This window comes from Dreissena polymorpha, chromosome 2 (assembly GCF_020536995.1).
Source record: "Dreissena polymorpha isolate Duluth1 chromosome 2, UMN_Dpol_1.0, whole genome shotgun sequence".
Lineage (NCBI taxonomy): Eukaryota > Metazoa > Mollusca > Bivalvia > Myida > Dreissenidae > Dreissena > Dreissena polymorpha.
The window spans coordinates 18270999-18288877 of NC_068356.1; the positions used below are offsets into that span (position 1 = coordinate 18270999).

Below are 17879 nucleotides of genomic sequence, written 5' to 3' on the forward strand. Positions count from 1 at the left end.
AGTTTGGGAGCCGTCCAAATAAACAAACGGTGATAGGTTTATTGGCCACAATATAGTTTACGTTCGTTTACATCCAATTTGTTTTGTGTTAACATGTACTTGCGAAAACCTATTACTAGAAAAGCATAATTATAACGAACATCATTTCCTACATCGTCGACCGTTGAATAAATACGATTGGCAACATTTACTTTAAGACGTGAAATGACACTTACCCTCTGTTTATTTTATTTTTTGTTGGAAGGTTTCATCGCGTGTGTTTATCGGGTTATCAGAACATCTATGTATTTGTTTTCTTTAAGAACATGGTCGTTTACATATAACAACGCCAGTAATGACCGGTCGAACATCGCTTAACATGCATCTTTGCCTTCCATTCCGCACGTGCACTCTCGTGTTCTGAGCGCGTGAAAGTGGGCGTCGCTCACAATCAGTGGTATACTTGATTGCTCGATGATGTGCGCAGTAAGTAATTTGTTCCGGTTCGGATTGTTAATCGGTAAATCTCTGGCTCATGAATGGTACGTGTTGATTGTTTCATCCGTGATCAAAGAAGTGCGTGTTAACTGTGTCAAAGTGTCCTTAAACATATCGTTGCATACGTTTGTGGGTATTGATATATACGTCAAATGGCGGACAGACAACGGATATGCATAAGTGATACACGCACGGATGTTCTAATCGTGAACATAGCAAATAAATAAATAGATTTAAATAAAGTTAATGACAATGTCTTATTATTGACATTTTGAATAAAGATTGACAGTGCTTTTCAAATATTTTAACTCTGCACATGGACTAATCAGAACTTGAGAGAGAACTTTCCGGAGTTTTATATATGGGCTTTGTAAGATCTCCGTTTCGTATGTGTCATCGTATGTGTCATTATTTCCATTACATTATTGATGAATATGTTTTCTTGTAAAAGAAAAAGTGTTAATATGAATAATGTAAAACATAACAATAAGTACACGCATACGATTCAGAGGAGTTCAAAGTTTTATACTCCGAAATGATATCGTGAAAATCACAGCTATTAATCATTTTACTTTTTGTTTATTCTATATGGAGAAAGATTAAGTTTAAAGTCATGAGAAAGCTAAATTGGACGATTTTTAATAGATATATACCGTTTCCAAAATGCTTTGAAATTGAAGTATCGTTGTCATTATGGTACTTATATTAATTTTGTTAATGTTTGTTTGAATTAGTTATCGTACATTTAAAAAAGGCTTTAAAGAAGCATTATTAATTTTTACTAAGATATATTTTAGTATAAATGACATACTTAATGTATGTTGAAAGGCATTTTTACCAAACATTAAAAAAAAGTTATTACAAACCAATGTGCTTTGATAAGTAGCGTCCAATTGTTATTGATTATTCTCAGTACGCGAGATAATATAAATAAATGTAACATTATTGTCTTGCTCTGGCCGACGTTGTGCGTTGAAAGAAGTGAACAAAGTTGCATACAATATTAAATACCGTTTATTTTTATTCATATCTCTTTCGAGACCAAAATGCACAAAGTAGTTCGCAAGTATTGTGTGATGATATACACATGGCGTGCAGACACCGGATATACATTACTGATACACTCACGGGTATTCAAATTGTGATATTAAACAAATATATGGCTCAATTAAAATTTTTGATAATAATCTTGACAGCGTCTTGCAAAAATCTTAACTTAGAATCTAAACATGAAGCACATTAACGAAAGTAATGGGACATAATATATTAGTCTTGTTCTGAGAAAACTGGGCTTAATGCATGTGGGTAAAGTGTTGTCCCAGATTAGCCTGTGCAGTCCGCACAGGCTAATCAGGGACGACACTTTCCACTTTCATGGTATTTTTAGTTTCAAAGTCCCTCCTTACCGAAAATCAAGTTTAGGCGGAAAGTGTCGTCCATGATTAGCCTGTGCGGACTGCACAGGCTAATCAGGTATGACACTTTACGCACATGTATTAAGTCCAGTTTTCTCAGAACACGACTCATATAATGTCTATTGGTTGATCGTTACAAACTCAACAGAGTCTGTGAAAGATTTGTCCGGAAAGAACTTATACCAGAGAGTATTACTATGTTAATTTATGCCTAGTTGACTCTCCCATCCTTCTAAATTGGCTCAATGTATTTCCAAAATTTAGGGATATCTAGTATAATTATTTCTACATTTAGAATATTTCTTACATAAATTCCTTTAAGCAAACAGCGCAGACCCTGATGAGACGGCGCATCTTTTAAAAACTCCGTACGAGTGTTAGTTATCCTTATTTCTATTAATTTACAAAATGTTTGAAGTTGTTTCCAGTTAAAGAGAAGATGTTTATGTCTAGAACTTAACCGTTACTTCAAGAGCGCATGCACAACACAACATTCCGGAAAATATCGTGAAAATGACCGTTATTTATCATTTTTACTTTTTTGTTTATACGATCTGGCGAAAGATTTAGTTTCGCTTCACAAGAAAGCTCAATTGGGTGGTTATTTACAGACATCTACCATTAATATGATGCTTTGAAATTGAAGTATCTTTTTCACGATGGTACTTATATTTGTTAATATATGTTTCAACTGATTTACCGTACAATAAAGATATGCATTGAGGCAGCACTATTAACCACTTACTGCTGAATATTTTGTATATAAGAAATGCTATGTAGAAGGTCATTTTTGCAAAAATGGTCAAGTTATTTATCAAACAGTGTGCTTTGGTTAAAACCTTCCAAGTTATATATATGCTAGTCAGTACGCGCGATTATGTCTGCATGGAAGCGTTCAAAGAAATAACCGAGCCGTGTTCTGGGAAAACCGGACTTAATAGAGGTGTATACAAAGTCGTCCAATATCAGCATGTGCAATCAACACAGGCTAATCAGGGACGACACTTTACGCATAGACAGGATTATCGTTTAGAAGAGACTTCCTCTTCACGGAAAAGTCCATATAAGTGACAAAGGATCGTTACTGATACTTCAGTGCCAATCAGTCACGACACTTTACGCACACGCATTAAGCCCGATTTTCACAAAATGTAGATAAATTCCAATGTGTATGTATCGCTCTGGCAGATGATGGTGCGTTGGTAGAAGTGAACAAATGTTTTTACAATATTAAATACCGATTATTTAAAATAATCGCTCTTTCTAGCCAAAAATCATCCCATCACGCAGGCATTATCAACACTTGGAGCCATTTCAAACGTTGGATTAGGCTTATTTAAGTTATTAATAATAGCTTTGCTCCATGACTAAGACAGTTATAACCGAGGCTACGCATAAGGAAAGTTTCTTTGATATCGACCTTTGATTACGATGAATTTTGTTTTCGCTTGTCGAGGCACAACATTAAATGCATATTAACTAACTACTCTTACTCAAACACATGTTCACGTTATTTTGCAAAATTACATTTTGAATTGATAAATGTATCATCTTTAAGTTACTCTAGCTTAAATGATTTGTTCGTTCATAAATGTAGAAAAAAACACTAGATACTATAGATTGTTCGATATAACAGGCTTTACGGAACTGCAGATCTCTCCGTTCAAATCCAGGGTATCTCTGACAATCAGTAAATATGAAAATGTGTTCATCAAGAGAGCGGAACACCCCTCAAAGTCCGGGATTTAAATGGTTTATCATGTACAAGGTGATTGCATTTCAAGTAACACCCTCCCCGCCTCTCTGGAATTTTATGGTTTAATTTCATGTACGAAAATTGCATTTTGGACAGGAATGCTCGGTGTTTTACCGTTAGCAATTAGGGCTGACAGTTGGAAAGTATATATGTGTTTAGGTTTATAGTTTTGCGGAAAATGCTATATATGTGAACTACAGGTTTTGATATAATTTGTAAATCAAGATTGTGAACTAATGAATGGATTATGTACTTCTGTTTAATAGACTATAAGTATGATTTTCTGCAAGTACGAATTATATTATTGTCGTACAGTTATATGTTAAGATATCAGATACAACAGTGTGTTAATCACGTTGTTTGTTTCTTGTTTTAACCGTTCATTAGTCATGACTGAACAAAATATAAGCACACTGGTAAAATCTGGTATAAAGAAGACAGCACATTGTTAAGTGAATGTTTATCAAAGTGCAACGGTACATTCACAGTGGTATTGTTTGTGAGCAGGATTAATTCGTGCGTTCATTTTGCGTGAATGTGTATCACTTTTTAAAATGAATACCTATGGTATTATATAAATAAAGTGTTTAAAGATTTGATGCTATGCGAACTTTGACTTTGGATACCGCAAACAATAGAATGCAAATGGCGACACTTCGTGAGCTTCAGCTGGCTCTCGCAGAGAAACTTGAAGAGCTCAAACAACGGGACGAGCTTATAGACGAACTGGAGAAGGAATTAGATGAAAAAGACCAGCTCATAATAAATCTTAAGAATCAGTTGGAAAAATATAAATCGGCCGTCATTGTGTCAATTAACGCTGCCGTCCAGAGTCACGCGTTGGATACGTTACGTCAAAAGCGTCAGGCTATATCTGCTGAGTCCTGCCAGACACGTGACGTAGCAGATTACAGGAAATTGAAACGCTTTAAAAAGCCATTCTCGTAAGTTTGATTTTGATGAGCTAAATATTGGATTTCATTTGAGACATGCAGTCAATGCATTTTCTCGATAACAACTCTATATACATTGACAAAACCATTTGCTACTTCTTACAATATTTTGTTGGTAATTGGAATGCATTTAGTGACGACGCTATGTATTTCAACGTTTGACATCCTTGAAGTACATGTACAAGAACACAAGAAAATAATTGATAAACCATGAAGCAAATAAGATTGTTTGAGCAGATTAAACAAAGAAATCGCAAATAAACTTTTATTACAATTACAAGGTCGTATTAAATTGTATTGTTAATGCAGAGATAATGTTCGTTGTACAGGTATGTTTTATTACTATATTAAAAGGTAAATTTCACACGTAAATATCAAAGATAACCCCAGTCGTATCTATTTGATATTTGTTATGGTCGTAAATATTGCGTTCGCATCACAAGTAGGAAGGGATGAAATTTAATACTTTTCAAAGAATAACGATTAAGATGTACCTATTTTAATGACCCAGGTTTCCAACCAAGTTGAAAATCCTGGTAAAAACGATTTGAGGTATGGCAGGCGAGCTAGTAAGTGGCTGGTTTAAAACGAGGATTTCCAGTCAGTAACTTCATGTTCAATTGACCACTGTCAATGAAACTCTGTTTTGGTGAAGCTTGCATAATATTCTGCATTTTTGTTGAGTGTCAGATCAATATCAAAGTTGCTGTTTCTTTAAGTTGAAAAAAAACGCTTATAACTCAATTACTTCAGATATGACGGGGGTATTACATTTAATGATATTTAAGTATATTAATGACGTAAATGAAGACCTTGTATAGGATTGCTCATGGTTGCAGCTTTCTCTAAAGAGAAAAACTGTTTTCAGCTCAATTTATTTGGCTTATATGAAGTTAAAAACTAAAACGTTGAAAACCTGGATAAGCGTAGCCATGTTTCTTGTTTTATATTGCTTCAATTTCTATTATAGTTTAAATAAAGTTGACATGATCAGTTGGACGCATATATGTCCCGTTTTTCTGTATTGCCTGATTAACTTGCTGAAACCCAAGACTCTAGTTAGATTTTTAATTGCAAACAATTTATTACATGCATTTGTACACACTCTTATTCAACATACTACATGCATACATCATTTATGTAAACAATTATTGTTATTAAAATGGTAATTCGCACAAAAACAAAGATACCGATTGAATGTGATAAATAAACATATTTCGCACTGGTATTATTCTATCAAATGTTAAGTTGAATGATCAGGACTTCACTGTGATCCTCTATTTACACCTTCGCATCTTGCTTCGTGTAACGCTTGTGATATAACGCGTACGGCATAATTATATAGTATTTATAGAGTTTTTATACAGAGAAACAGCATTAGCTTGTACCGTTAATGTCAAAAGAGCCGAGCCATGCCAAAAAGGAATCTTATGTTATTTGCGTCCAGAGTTGCTCCAAACAAACCTGCGTATTTTCGCAGCCTGGTCAGGTGATACATATTCGCTCAGGAGACCAAGAAACCATGCGTGACGTTAAAGAAGACATGGTGACTCCTGACAAGACTGAACGAGTGCGCACGCTGGTTTGAGCTATACTCGGTTTTCGCATGACTCGGCTAAAAGCGTGTTGCGGTGCATGTGCCTCCATGTATACACATTTATCCCGGTCGGCATCATTGGGACAGTATACGCTACGTTTTAAGGTAGCGCACCTCTAATGATTTCCCGCGATTTCTTCGAAGGTTGAAGAGCCTACTATTAGGTGCCGTAGCCTAGTGGTTAAGGCGATAGACTAGAAATCTTTTGGGATATTCCCGCGCAGGTTCGAATCCTGCCGACGACGTATACTTTTTTGCGACGCGTATTATTTATTTTCTTACGTAATTTGATTTAATATGGCATATAAGCTATATTTATTGTTAAATATGTTGCAATTTTTATGCACATTCTTCAATTATTAAAATTAAAACAACTTTATGGCGAAATTGGGTGATTTACTGTTGAAAATACGAACCATGCATGTTGCATTTTTATTTTTATTTCAAAAAGTAAACGGTAAATCTGTCTATTTCTTGGTATTTTTGCTGTATATAGTGTTTCTATAAAAACTAAGTTTAAAATATGACTTAAATGATACTATTTTGAATTTTATGACACTTTGTTTTAACCGACCCAATTTTTACTTGGCTGAAATCACTTACATTTCATGGCGCTCTTCCATAGATAAAAATTTGTAAAAAATAAATGTCTGTAAAAGAATACTTATTTCATCTTGTTTAAACTTTAAACACCTTTACAGCATCTGTACACACCAACTGCATGCCCATATTTGGAAATTTGAATGAATTATGGAACTTTTATATACCCCAGGGGTGAAAATAAACTGGACAAAAGCCGAGCGTTGGGGTGGTTTTGAAAAAATCGGTATATTTTTTTAAAAAGCATGGAAAGCCTACCTACAAATTTGCATGTAGTTCAGTGAAATGATGCTGATTAAGAAAATAATTAATTAGATTATATTTGGATATGTGCCCATTAGAGGTGCGCTACCTTAATATATCACACGTCTCTGGTTCCACCAGATAACATGCTTATCACGATATTTATATTCCTTGTGTTCCGTGCAATATCTTAACCATTAGTACGGTTTTTGCCCGGCTGAGATTTTATCGTTCTGCTGTTAAATTTTCTTTTCTGACAGGTTTGAGTTATTTACTTTTGTTTGCTTTATTATATGCGTCACTCCATTTGTTTAAATTCCAGGCATCGTATATTGTGTAATCATCTGTGCCTGTATCGAATTGAAATGACATATACAAATATAATTATTCGCATTTGAATGCTATTTAAATTAATAAAAAAACATCATGCCATTTATTTGAATTGCTAATTGTATTTTTTAAGTTCCTTTATCACAATACTTTAGAATGACAGGCAAATTGATCGTAGGGGTTATCTTATAACAAATGATTTAAATCATGGCAACATTTAGCGTTGAACTCATGACATACGTAAATCGACATGTGTCTATAGAATGTTCGTTTACAAATGAAGTTATGCCATTACCAATCTTTACGATTGTGTTTCTGCCATGAAAGTTAAGATAAACGATGTAAAACAAATGTTCAACACGAAGCATACATTCAAGCATTACATTCTTACATTACAGCCAACAAGTCGCACTTGACCTGAATACAGTTGACATGTTCCGCTTTGACGCAGTTGATTGTTAATTGAGGCTTCTCACTACGCCGCAACGTTTTGTTTTCAAGTAATACGCAATACCCGTACTCTTTCTATGCACGTGTTTCCCGGTGGTAATATAGGCAGTGGCATGTATTTTTGAGAAGAAAAAAGTGCGTTGAAAGTAAAAACTAACAACACTCATTTTCGACTGTCCATGATATGTTCGGTTATCCATCTATATATCTAAGCCAGACCAACTGTAGTGTGAAACCAGTGCTCATGTATGGTTAAATTGTATATTGCTTACGCCATAGGTGTTCAATTCATTCCCCAATCATCCGAAAATTTTACTCATTAAAAGCATTCCGCCACTTAAATATTACAAGGACCATTGGACCTTTGTTGTGTTTGCTTAATCGAATGTTTTGCAGAAATGTCACGGTGGTCAATTTTTCAACTTACACTTTTCCTGTGATAGCTGGTTTACCAGTAATAAAATCGCCTTCTTATGCCACTAACTGAAAACCACCCTTTCTGAATTCGAAAGGGGAATGTAGGGTTTTCTTTACTTACCAGTCCCATCATAAGTTTTTGAGCCGGGCCGATGATCGAACCTGCGATCCTCGGATTTGAAGTCTAACGCTCTACCAGATCAGCTAGACTGCCCGGTCAACCGATACCTAGTACAATTGCTCTGAACTCGAATTCAATATCTAATGTATATATGCAGTATTGTTTATTCCAACACGCGTGTGTACTTGCAGTTCGAAGGAGCTGATCAAGCGAGCCATTATGGACAACGACTTCATGAAGAACCTTGAGGTGAGCCAGATCCACGACATCGTCGAGTGCATGCACCCAGTGGAGTTTACTCGGGGCAGCATGATCATTAAAGAGGGCGACGTGGGGTCCCTCGTATACGTCATGGAAGGTAGGTTTCGCAAGCACAATTTCAGGCCTGAGTAGGAGAGATAGGGTAATGCAGCCGTTTCTCTGAAAGAATACATATATCATGATTATATTTCTATATGTTTCATTGCTCCTTTTTTCATTGTATAAAGTAAATTGTATTCTAAGCTTTATTATGCATTCGAAGCTTTCTCGTGATATTCTGAACTTTATCAAGCCATTCAGAGCTTTATTATATCATTCTAAGCTTCCTTTTCCTATTGACCTTTTTATGCCATTTGGAGCTGTATCATATAATTGTTAGCTTCCTCATGATAATCTTATCATGTCATTCTGAGCTTTATCGTGCCAATCTCAGCTTCCTGAATCTTCATGCCATTTTACCTTTATTCATGTCATTCTGAGCTTTCTAATACCATTGAAAGATTTCTCTTGAATTTATTAACTTTACCATGTCATTCGGAGCAATATAATTCCATTCTTAGGTTTATCCTGCCTTCACGAGCTTTATAATGCCATTTTGAGCTTAATCCTTGTATTATAAGCTTTATCATGCTACTGTGAGCTTTCTGATATAATTCTGAGTTTTTTCATGCTATTCCAAGCTTTTCCATGCAATCCTGAGTTTCCTAATGTGAGTCTGTGTTTATTGAGAGTCCAGAGAATATCCTTTTTCAAGAAAATGCAACATGGTAAGATAAAACCGGAAAATGTATTTTAAACTGCAATAGTTCTTGCTGTATGATCGTTTGTTTTGAGGGTCTAACATTAATGTAGAGAGATCACTGTTGTGGTGGAGTGTTTGCACTTGGATTGCTTTGAATTGGTTTAACAGAGACCGCAATTAACTAATTAGTGGCCCATTAGATCATTCGGGCATTAACAACATATCTAGTCTACATCTGCAAGTGTTGTTTTTACACCTTTTAACAATTGTGAGCCCTCATTACCAAATAGTGAACAGTAGTGCTAGCAGTTGTTGTCTTCCACAGTCATAGAAATGTTTATTAAACTGAGTTAATAATAAATGTTAACGGTGCGTGCAGCTTTCTGATACTATTTAGTATACAACGCGTTTCAATGTTAACGGTGCGTGCAGCTTTCTGATACTATTTAGTATACAACGCGTTTCAATGTTAACGGTGCGTGCAGCTATCTGATACTATTTAGTATACAACGCGTTTCAAAGGATCATGAAGAGGTTTACTGATGATTTCGAACGAGAAAATAACCCTATAGCATATGTATCCCTGAAAAAGCAACTTTTTGGGAAAAACCCACTAATCTGCTGGTACAAATAAACATGACCCATTTATAATCCTTTCAAAATCACACACCGTATCAACCGTTATTATTTAAAGTAAGCTATCATTGGCTGATTTAAATCGAATATGCAATAATTATATTTTTCATGAGGATGTTATAAATCTGATGTTATATTATGTTTAAGGAATAGGGAGCTAATACATAGATATATATATATATATTTTTATTTTTGAAAATATTAAGTTAAACCGTGTCATGAACATGTTTGCGCAAAATGAAAAATAGAACTTACTATTTCCCGTCACAAAATGCTAATACGAACAGTTTTTTTTAGAAACGACACCTTTGGATACAATGCAAACGAAATGTATATTTGCCACTCAACAAACATCAATACGTTTCAAGTTTATATCAGACATACACGGAGTCCACCTTTTCAGAAAATGGCACGGTCTCGCCTAAACAATTTGATGTGGTTGGCAATAGTGATAACTTTAATATATGTGTCTTGTTCTGACAAAACTGGGCATAATGCATGTGCGTAAAGTGCCGTCCCAGATTAGCCTGTGAAGTCCGCACAGGCTAATCAGGGACGACACTTTCCGCCTAAACTTGATTTTCGGTAAGAAGGGACTTCCTTCAAACTAAAAATACCATTAAAGCGAAAAGTGTCGTCCCTGTGCGGACTGCACAGGCTAATCTGGGACGACACTTTACGCACATGCATTAAGCCCAGTTTTCTCAGAACAAGACACATATAATGTTTGTAAAAAACCTATTCGATTGGATTATACAGATATATGAACGGTTATTGTATAAATGAACAGTTATAAATAAAAAATAAAAAAATAAAAATAAATTACAAATTTCGTTGGTCAGTGTGTTGTAACAAACATTGCAAGCAAAATATGCGTATGCATCTGATAATAAACAGATCTACTGACATGCAGATGAATTTACCGTATGTTGTTTACTTCAACGCCAGTTTTAGTCAATAATCTGGTAGTTGTTCCCTCTTAAAATCGTGACAAGTTTCCGTTCAGACTGTGTTTTCCGAGATACACTTATGTTATTAATTCCTTGACGCTTATTTCTAGCTAAGACCGTAAACGAACTTTATAATATAGTTTTAAGTAAAGCTATGACCTTCGAAAGTTCTATTATTTTTTGCAACTTCGTTTTATAAATACTATTTTTTTATTTCTTTCAACGATCGTCATAAATTGTATTCTTTAACTTCGACTAAAAAGCCAGGTCGGCGGAAAGGAGAATAAAGTTCACAAAAATAAATTGTAATTTTTTTTGCCTTTATCGCATTTTTTGTCGGCGATTATGTAAAACAAAGGATCAACACATATCAATGTTTTTTTCTATAGATGCTTAAAAGAATACTAAGCGTTAATCGTTGTCCTCATTTCAGATCAGAATAATTCGTTATTTATATGAAAACTGAGCCCGTTGGTTAATTCCGCATTCCAGACAGTTTTCTATTAACGATTCGGGCAACTTGACATTTAGTCATTTACCTGTGAAATTCTGTAACAGGTATCGACAAAAATCCTATCTGAGACCTAATTACCCACCGACCGAATATATCGAATCGTGTCGACTGATGGCGTAACTGACACACGGACAGCGTTGCCAGTGAACTTGATAATAACTTTGGCAAAAAATAAGTCTTTTTTCAGGTGAACTGTAAAACCCATACTAACACTTGAATTATTGTTGTACTTGCACTATTCAATACCTGAGATATCAGATGGAATCGTGTAGACCGAGTTTGAATTGCCATATGATCATGCATGAGTACGATGCAGTATATTGAACATTAGTTTAAATGTATGCGTACGCTCTTTATATCATAGATAGACTCTTACATGCGACAGCGCTATTCTTTGAAACTTCACTGCACAAGTGCTTAGATGTTGCCAGACATCACATGGCGTCTAGGGACTGACTATTTTGTGCCGGCATCGTAATTAGTACTGTTTTGTAGTGATAATGTCATAACGTTAAATTGAATAAAAACACGAGGGCTCATTAAATAACTTACGTATTTCAGTTGCTCATGCTTCCATATTACACAGTCAGACCATGTTGTTAAATTAGCAATGTCATGCGAATGAGGCACTTTAGCGCACACCACACGTATTGTAACAACACGCGAGGTTACGACTTGTCACGAATATATTTGACAAACAGACGTTTAATAAGTTAACAATTTTGATCATTTTAATAGAAATTTTATGTATCGTTGTGCAAATGGTAATTACCATTGTTGATCAACATGTCGTCGATCACGAATTGTTTAAGAACACATCTCAAAACTACTTATAAATGTTGGTTTACCGCAAATGAGCCGCGATGATAACTTGCTATTATTTTATTATTTTTAAGGTCCTTCCTGTCATGGTATTTTGTATTTATAAATAAATTACACAACACACACATATTATTTATAACTGAAACAAAAAATAAAATAATGCTTGTTTCCGTGTTTACGTAAACTTCACTGGACGACTGAGAACAATAGTTTATGTGAAACTGAATACTCATTTGATACGGGTCGGATATGTGACAGCCAATACACTTAAAGCGGCTCTTAATCTGTAAATAATTATAACGGCAGATGATAGATGTGCATTGGAAATTTCTTGCATCATACCATACTGACTAACTTTTCAATAACTGATGATACAGAATAGAACAGTACTAATACTAGTTGATATGCACCGTGGAACTGAATATCATCACACATTACAGTACTAATACTAGTTGATATGCACGGTGGAACTGAATATCATCACACATTACAGTACTAATACTAGTTGATATGCACGGTGGAACTGAATATCATCACACATTACAGTACTAATACTAGTTGATATGCACGGTGGAACTGAATATCATCACACATTACAGTACTAATACTAGTTGATATGCACGGTGGAACTGAATATCATCACACATTACAGTACTAATACTAGTTGATATGCACGGTGGAACTGAATATCATCACACATTACAGTACTAATACTAGTTGATATGCACCTTGGAACTGAATATCATCACACATTACAGTACTAATACTAGTTGATATGCACCGTGGACCTAAATATCATCACACATTACAGTACTAATACTAGTTGATATGCACCGTGGAACTGAATATCATCACACATTACAGTACTAATACTAGTTGATATGCACGGTGGAACTGAATATCATCACACATTACAGTACTAATACTAGTTGATATGCACGGTGGAACTGAATATCATCACACATTACAGTACTAATACTAGTTGATATGCACCGTGGAACTGAATGTCATCACACATTACAGTACTAATACTAGTTGATATGCACGGTGGAACTGAATATCATCACACATTACAGTACTAATACTAGTTGATATGCACGGTGGAACTGAATATCACCACACATTACAGTACTAATACTAGTTGATATGCACCGTGGAACTGAATATCATCACACATTACAGTACTAATACTAGTTGATATGCACGGTGGAACTGAATATCATCACACATATAATAGTTGATATGCACCGTGGAACTGAATATCATCACACATATAATAGTTGATATGCACGGTGGAACTGAATATCATCACACATATAATAGTTGATATGCACCGTGGAACTGAATATCATCACACATTACAGTCTTAGTATTATTGCCGTCATGCTCACAGCTGCTTTGGAAATGAGAACATATACACTTATAGCTGCGGTGACATTGAGGATCTGAACTCTCCCGGCAGCTTTGTCATTGAATATCCACATGATCAAAGCAGCTGTGGTATAGAATGTACGAATATTCCCATCCACCTTATATTCGGTCGGCGTTATTCTGTTTGGACAATTGGGGTTGAGAACTTAAAAGATGTTGCTTGCCCATCACTGTCAGAGAGAATGTCCACATATATTCTAACCGCTGTGGCATTGCATGTCCCAGTGTTAAATCTAACGTCAGGAATGGAATTGTGTTCTTGCAGAGGGCAAGGTCGAGGTGACAAAGGCCAACACGAAGCTCTGCACGATGGGACCAGAGAAAGTGTTCGGGGAGCTCGCCATCCTGTACAACTGCACGCGAACCGCCAGTATAAAAGGTAGGGTAGGTTTGTTTTGAGTACATTATCTGCATTATAATCTTACGAACGGTGCCAAAGGACACGTTTGACGCTTTTCTTAATCAAAATATAAATTTCCTAATTATATTTGCGTTAAAAGCACTTTGCTTACATTCTGTTTTACGCACTACGTTTTTATTATGAATCGATCATTTGAATTTCGCTTTCGATTTTTTCTATATTTGAAAATATAGAACAAAAACTGTTTTGTTTTTAATACTCGAACTTTGAATTGCCACCTAGATGTTAATTGCTTGACATTGTTGATTTTATTGCCTTTGTTTTTTTTTGGTAATTCTAACTTCGCAATTCAATGCATCAAAGATTTAAGCGTTGACGCTTTTTATTATATGCATCATGTTAAGTAAAAGACGGTCCAGAAACTGTTTGTTTTATATTATAATAACCTTTAATGGTGAAATTTTGTTAAAAGATGAATGTGTTACGTATTTCCTATATGATAACATGATATCAATCCATTATACAATAACTATTTCAACTAAACTATGTCTAATTAAAGGATGTTAAAATGTGTTTGACTATCTCTATCATTTAACTGTTAAAATATCATGATATATACATTTTTATGTTCAATTCCGAGTTAAATCTTTAAACTTTCCTGAACTGTGACATAGCCATATTTCATGATATGCAGTACGCAGTGATATTTTCTGATTTGCAGCTTTAACAGCCTGTAAATTATGGGCCATTGACAGACCTTCATTCCAGAGTATTATGATGCGTTCAGGTCTTCTACGCCAAATAGAATATAAAGAATTTCTTAAAAGGTAAGACGTAGCATGTTTTGATGTATTTATACCATATTGTGTGTGGATGTATTGTGAATGTTATGGTCCTTATCACGCTTTGCAGCAGTTTTTGTTTCAACAGCAGATTGACTTCCCTAAAATATGCGGTATACAACTTCAAAATAATTGTTATGGATAGCCCTAGGGCGATAGTGACATGCATATGGTTACTTGAGCAAGAGCCCGAAATATTAGTCAATGACTTTTGTTGACATAATTAACATATTTAATTAACAGAAATAATAATCATGTAGACATGAACAATGACGTACTATCGACACTGATGTCACTATGTAATTAATCTTGCGAAAAGTCATCCAAATTACAAGAGATGTTTTTTTATATTGTCATTTTTTTCTTTGCGTCTCAAATGCTAATATGAAGGAAACAGTTGTTACAAACCTCAATTATCTCATTTAACTTTTTATCTGACATAACATGCTTTCGTGGAATTGCACATATTTGTCCCCTACCGGTTTCACTCTGTCTGTCTGTCTGTCTGTCTGTCTGTCTGTCTTTCTGTCTGTCTGTCTGTCTGTCTGTCTGTCTGTCTGTCTGTCTGTCTGTCTGTCTGTCTGTCTGTCAGTCTGTCAGTCTGTCAGCCTGTCAGCCTGTCAGCCTGTCATTTAGTCACATTTTTCTGGATCCTGCGATAACTTTAAAAGTTCTAAATAATTTTTTCGTGAAACTTGAAACATGGATAGATGGCAATATGGACATTATGCACGTCATTTCATTTTGTTTTTACGTCAAAAATTATGGTTGCTATGGCAACAAATAGACTAGAAATACTGCTGAAAATGGTGGTTTTCTGGATCCTGCGATAACTTTTTTTTCATGAAACTTGAAACATGGATAGATGGCAATATGGACATTATGCACGTCATTTCATTTTGTTCCTACTTAAAACAATTCTGGTTGCTATGGCAACAAATAAAAAATAATAATCTGACAATGGTGGAATTTCTCACAATGGTGGAGCCGGTAGGGGACTATATTGCTTGGTAACAGTCTTGTTATGTTTTGTATTGCTCAAAAGGTAGTTTTTATTTTCAACACGCTGCGAATAACGTACCCATGACGGCGTAAACCTGTTTGGTCAATTACAATTCTCGGCAGTCTAAACGACCGTTTACTGCTAGAACTGAAACCTTTGAAGCAATTTTTACATACGGCTCACTATCAAACCGTGTATCTAAACAGCCTGATAAATCAGATAACGAAAATTGAGTTTATCTTCTTTCCATTAAGTTTGTAAGCGCTAACTAGACTCGCGCCCGTCTGTGTGCTGATAGATTCTTAGAGAAAATTCTGCACATGGACGAAATTTCTCGAATGTCTGTAACATATTTTCTGGATCATTGCTGCACACCTGTGCACATATTACTAGATCAGATATAGATATAGGTAATTTCTCTTGTAGTCCAGCCGCATTATGTCGACATCAATGCGTCGTTCTAGCTATGAAAACACTTTTTAAACAGAATCGGTAACATCTTCTGTAAGTTAAAATCTCATATTGGTTTGGTAACGGAGCAGGACTGAACAATATAAATCGTCAGCATTGTACTTTAAAAAAATAATATTAATATTAAATATTATTATTATAAATATTAAAAAGTGGTCCAGAAAATGATTTGAGAAATACGATAACATGCCTGTATGTTTCAAGACCACTTAAACTGCTTAGCCCGTATATGAGTCGTGTTCTGAAAAAACTGGCATAATGCATGTGCGTACAGTGTCATCCCAGATTAGCCTTTGCAGTCCGCACAGGCTAATCAGAGTCTCTTAGCAAACATCCAATTTAGGCGGAAAGTTTCGTCCCTGATTAGCCTGTGCGCACACTTTACGCAGAAGCATTATGGCCAGTTTAATCAGAATGCGACTCATATAGTTCAGAACTCTTGCAATGGCAAACAAGTAAGGTCACGTCAACCCATACATGTGGTATTATAAGTGATTAAAATGGCGGTTTATAATACAATGCCTATCGATCAACATGAGACGCGTTCTGGGGAAAATGGGCTTAATGCAAGTGAGTTATATGTCATCCAAGATAAGCTTGCAGACCGCCAGACCAATCAGGGACAACACATTCCGCTTTTATCGCTATTTATTGCAAACCGCCAGACCAATCAGAGACGACACCTTCCGCTTTTATCGCTATTTATTGCAGACCGCCAGACCAATCAGAGACGACACATTCCGCTTTTATCGCTATTTATTGCAAACCGCCAGACCAATCAGGGACGACACATTCCGCTTTTATCGCTATTTATTGCAGACCGCCAGACCAATCAGAGACGACACATTCCGCTTTTATCGCTATTTATTGCAGACCGCCAGACCAATCAGGGACGACACATTCCGCTTTTATCGCTATTTATTGCAGACCACCAGACCAATCAGGGACGACACATTCCGCTTTTATCGCTATTTATTGCAGACCGCCAGACTAATCAGAGACGACACATTCCGCTTTTATCGCTATTTATTTTCTGTTTAACGGAGTCTCTTCTTAACGATAATCCAGTCTAGGCGGAAAGTGTCCTCCATGATTAGTCTGTGTGGACCGCACAAGCTAATATGGGACTTCTCTTTGCGCAATCGCATTAAGCCCAGATTTCTTAGAACGCGGCTTTCCATAATGGCGCATGTTCTTATTACAAGTGTCAAATAGCCTCTGTCACTTAAATTGTGCTTAGTCAGATATACTCAGATAAGCTATGTTCAACATCATGACCCTAATACTTATATTGTTGCAAATTGTGTTCACGCCATGTTCTTTTCGTCATTTATATATATAACGGATTTTAATGGTGCGTAATTGTTAACGATATTTTCTAAGAGTAAGGGAGACAATTGTCACTGAAAAATTGGCTTATAGAATGGGAGTTAATAACGAATATAACGCAGAACATCCGATGCACAAGTATTTCCCCTTAGTCAAAG

General features: G+C 35.6%; 1 protein-coding gene across 5 annotated transcripts in view; it reads left to right on the forward strand.

Annotated features, from left to right (window-relative positions):
- Positions 1–17879, forward strand: part of LOC127866058 (cGMP-dependent protein kinase 1-like) — a 131207-nt gene that overhangs the window by 65509 nt on the left and 47819 nt on the right. For 4 of the 5 annotated variants that reach the window (XM_052406391.1, XM_052406392.1, XM_052406395.1 and 1 more), the window contains 3 exons: positions 8551–8717; positions 13981–14094; positions 14798–14903. In XM_052406391.1, the coding sequence (XP_052262351.1) occupies positions 8551–8717; positions 13981–14094; positions 14798–14903 (387 nt within the window). Of the gene's footprint in view, positions 1–3879; positions 4593–8550; positions 8718–13980; positions 14095–14797; positions 14904–17879 lie in introns of those variants that run through there. The other variant, XM_052406390.1, reaches the window with a different exon arrangement.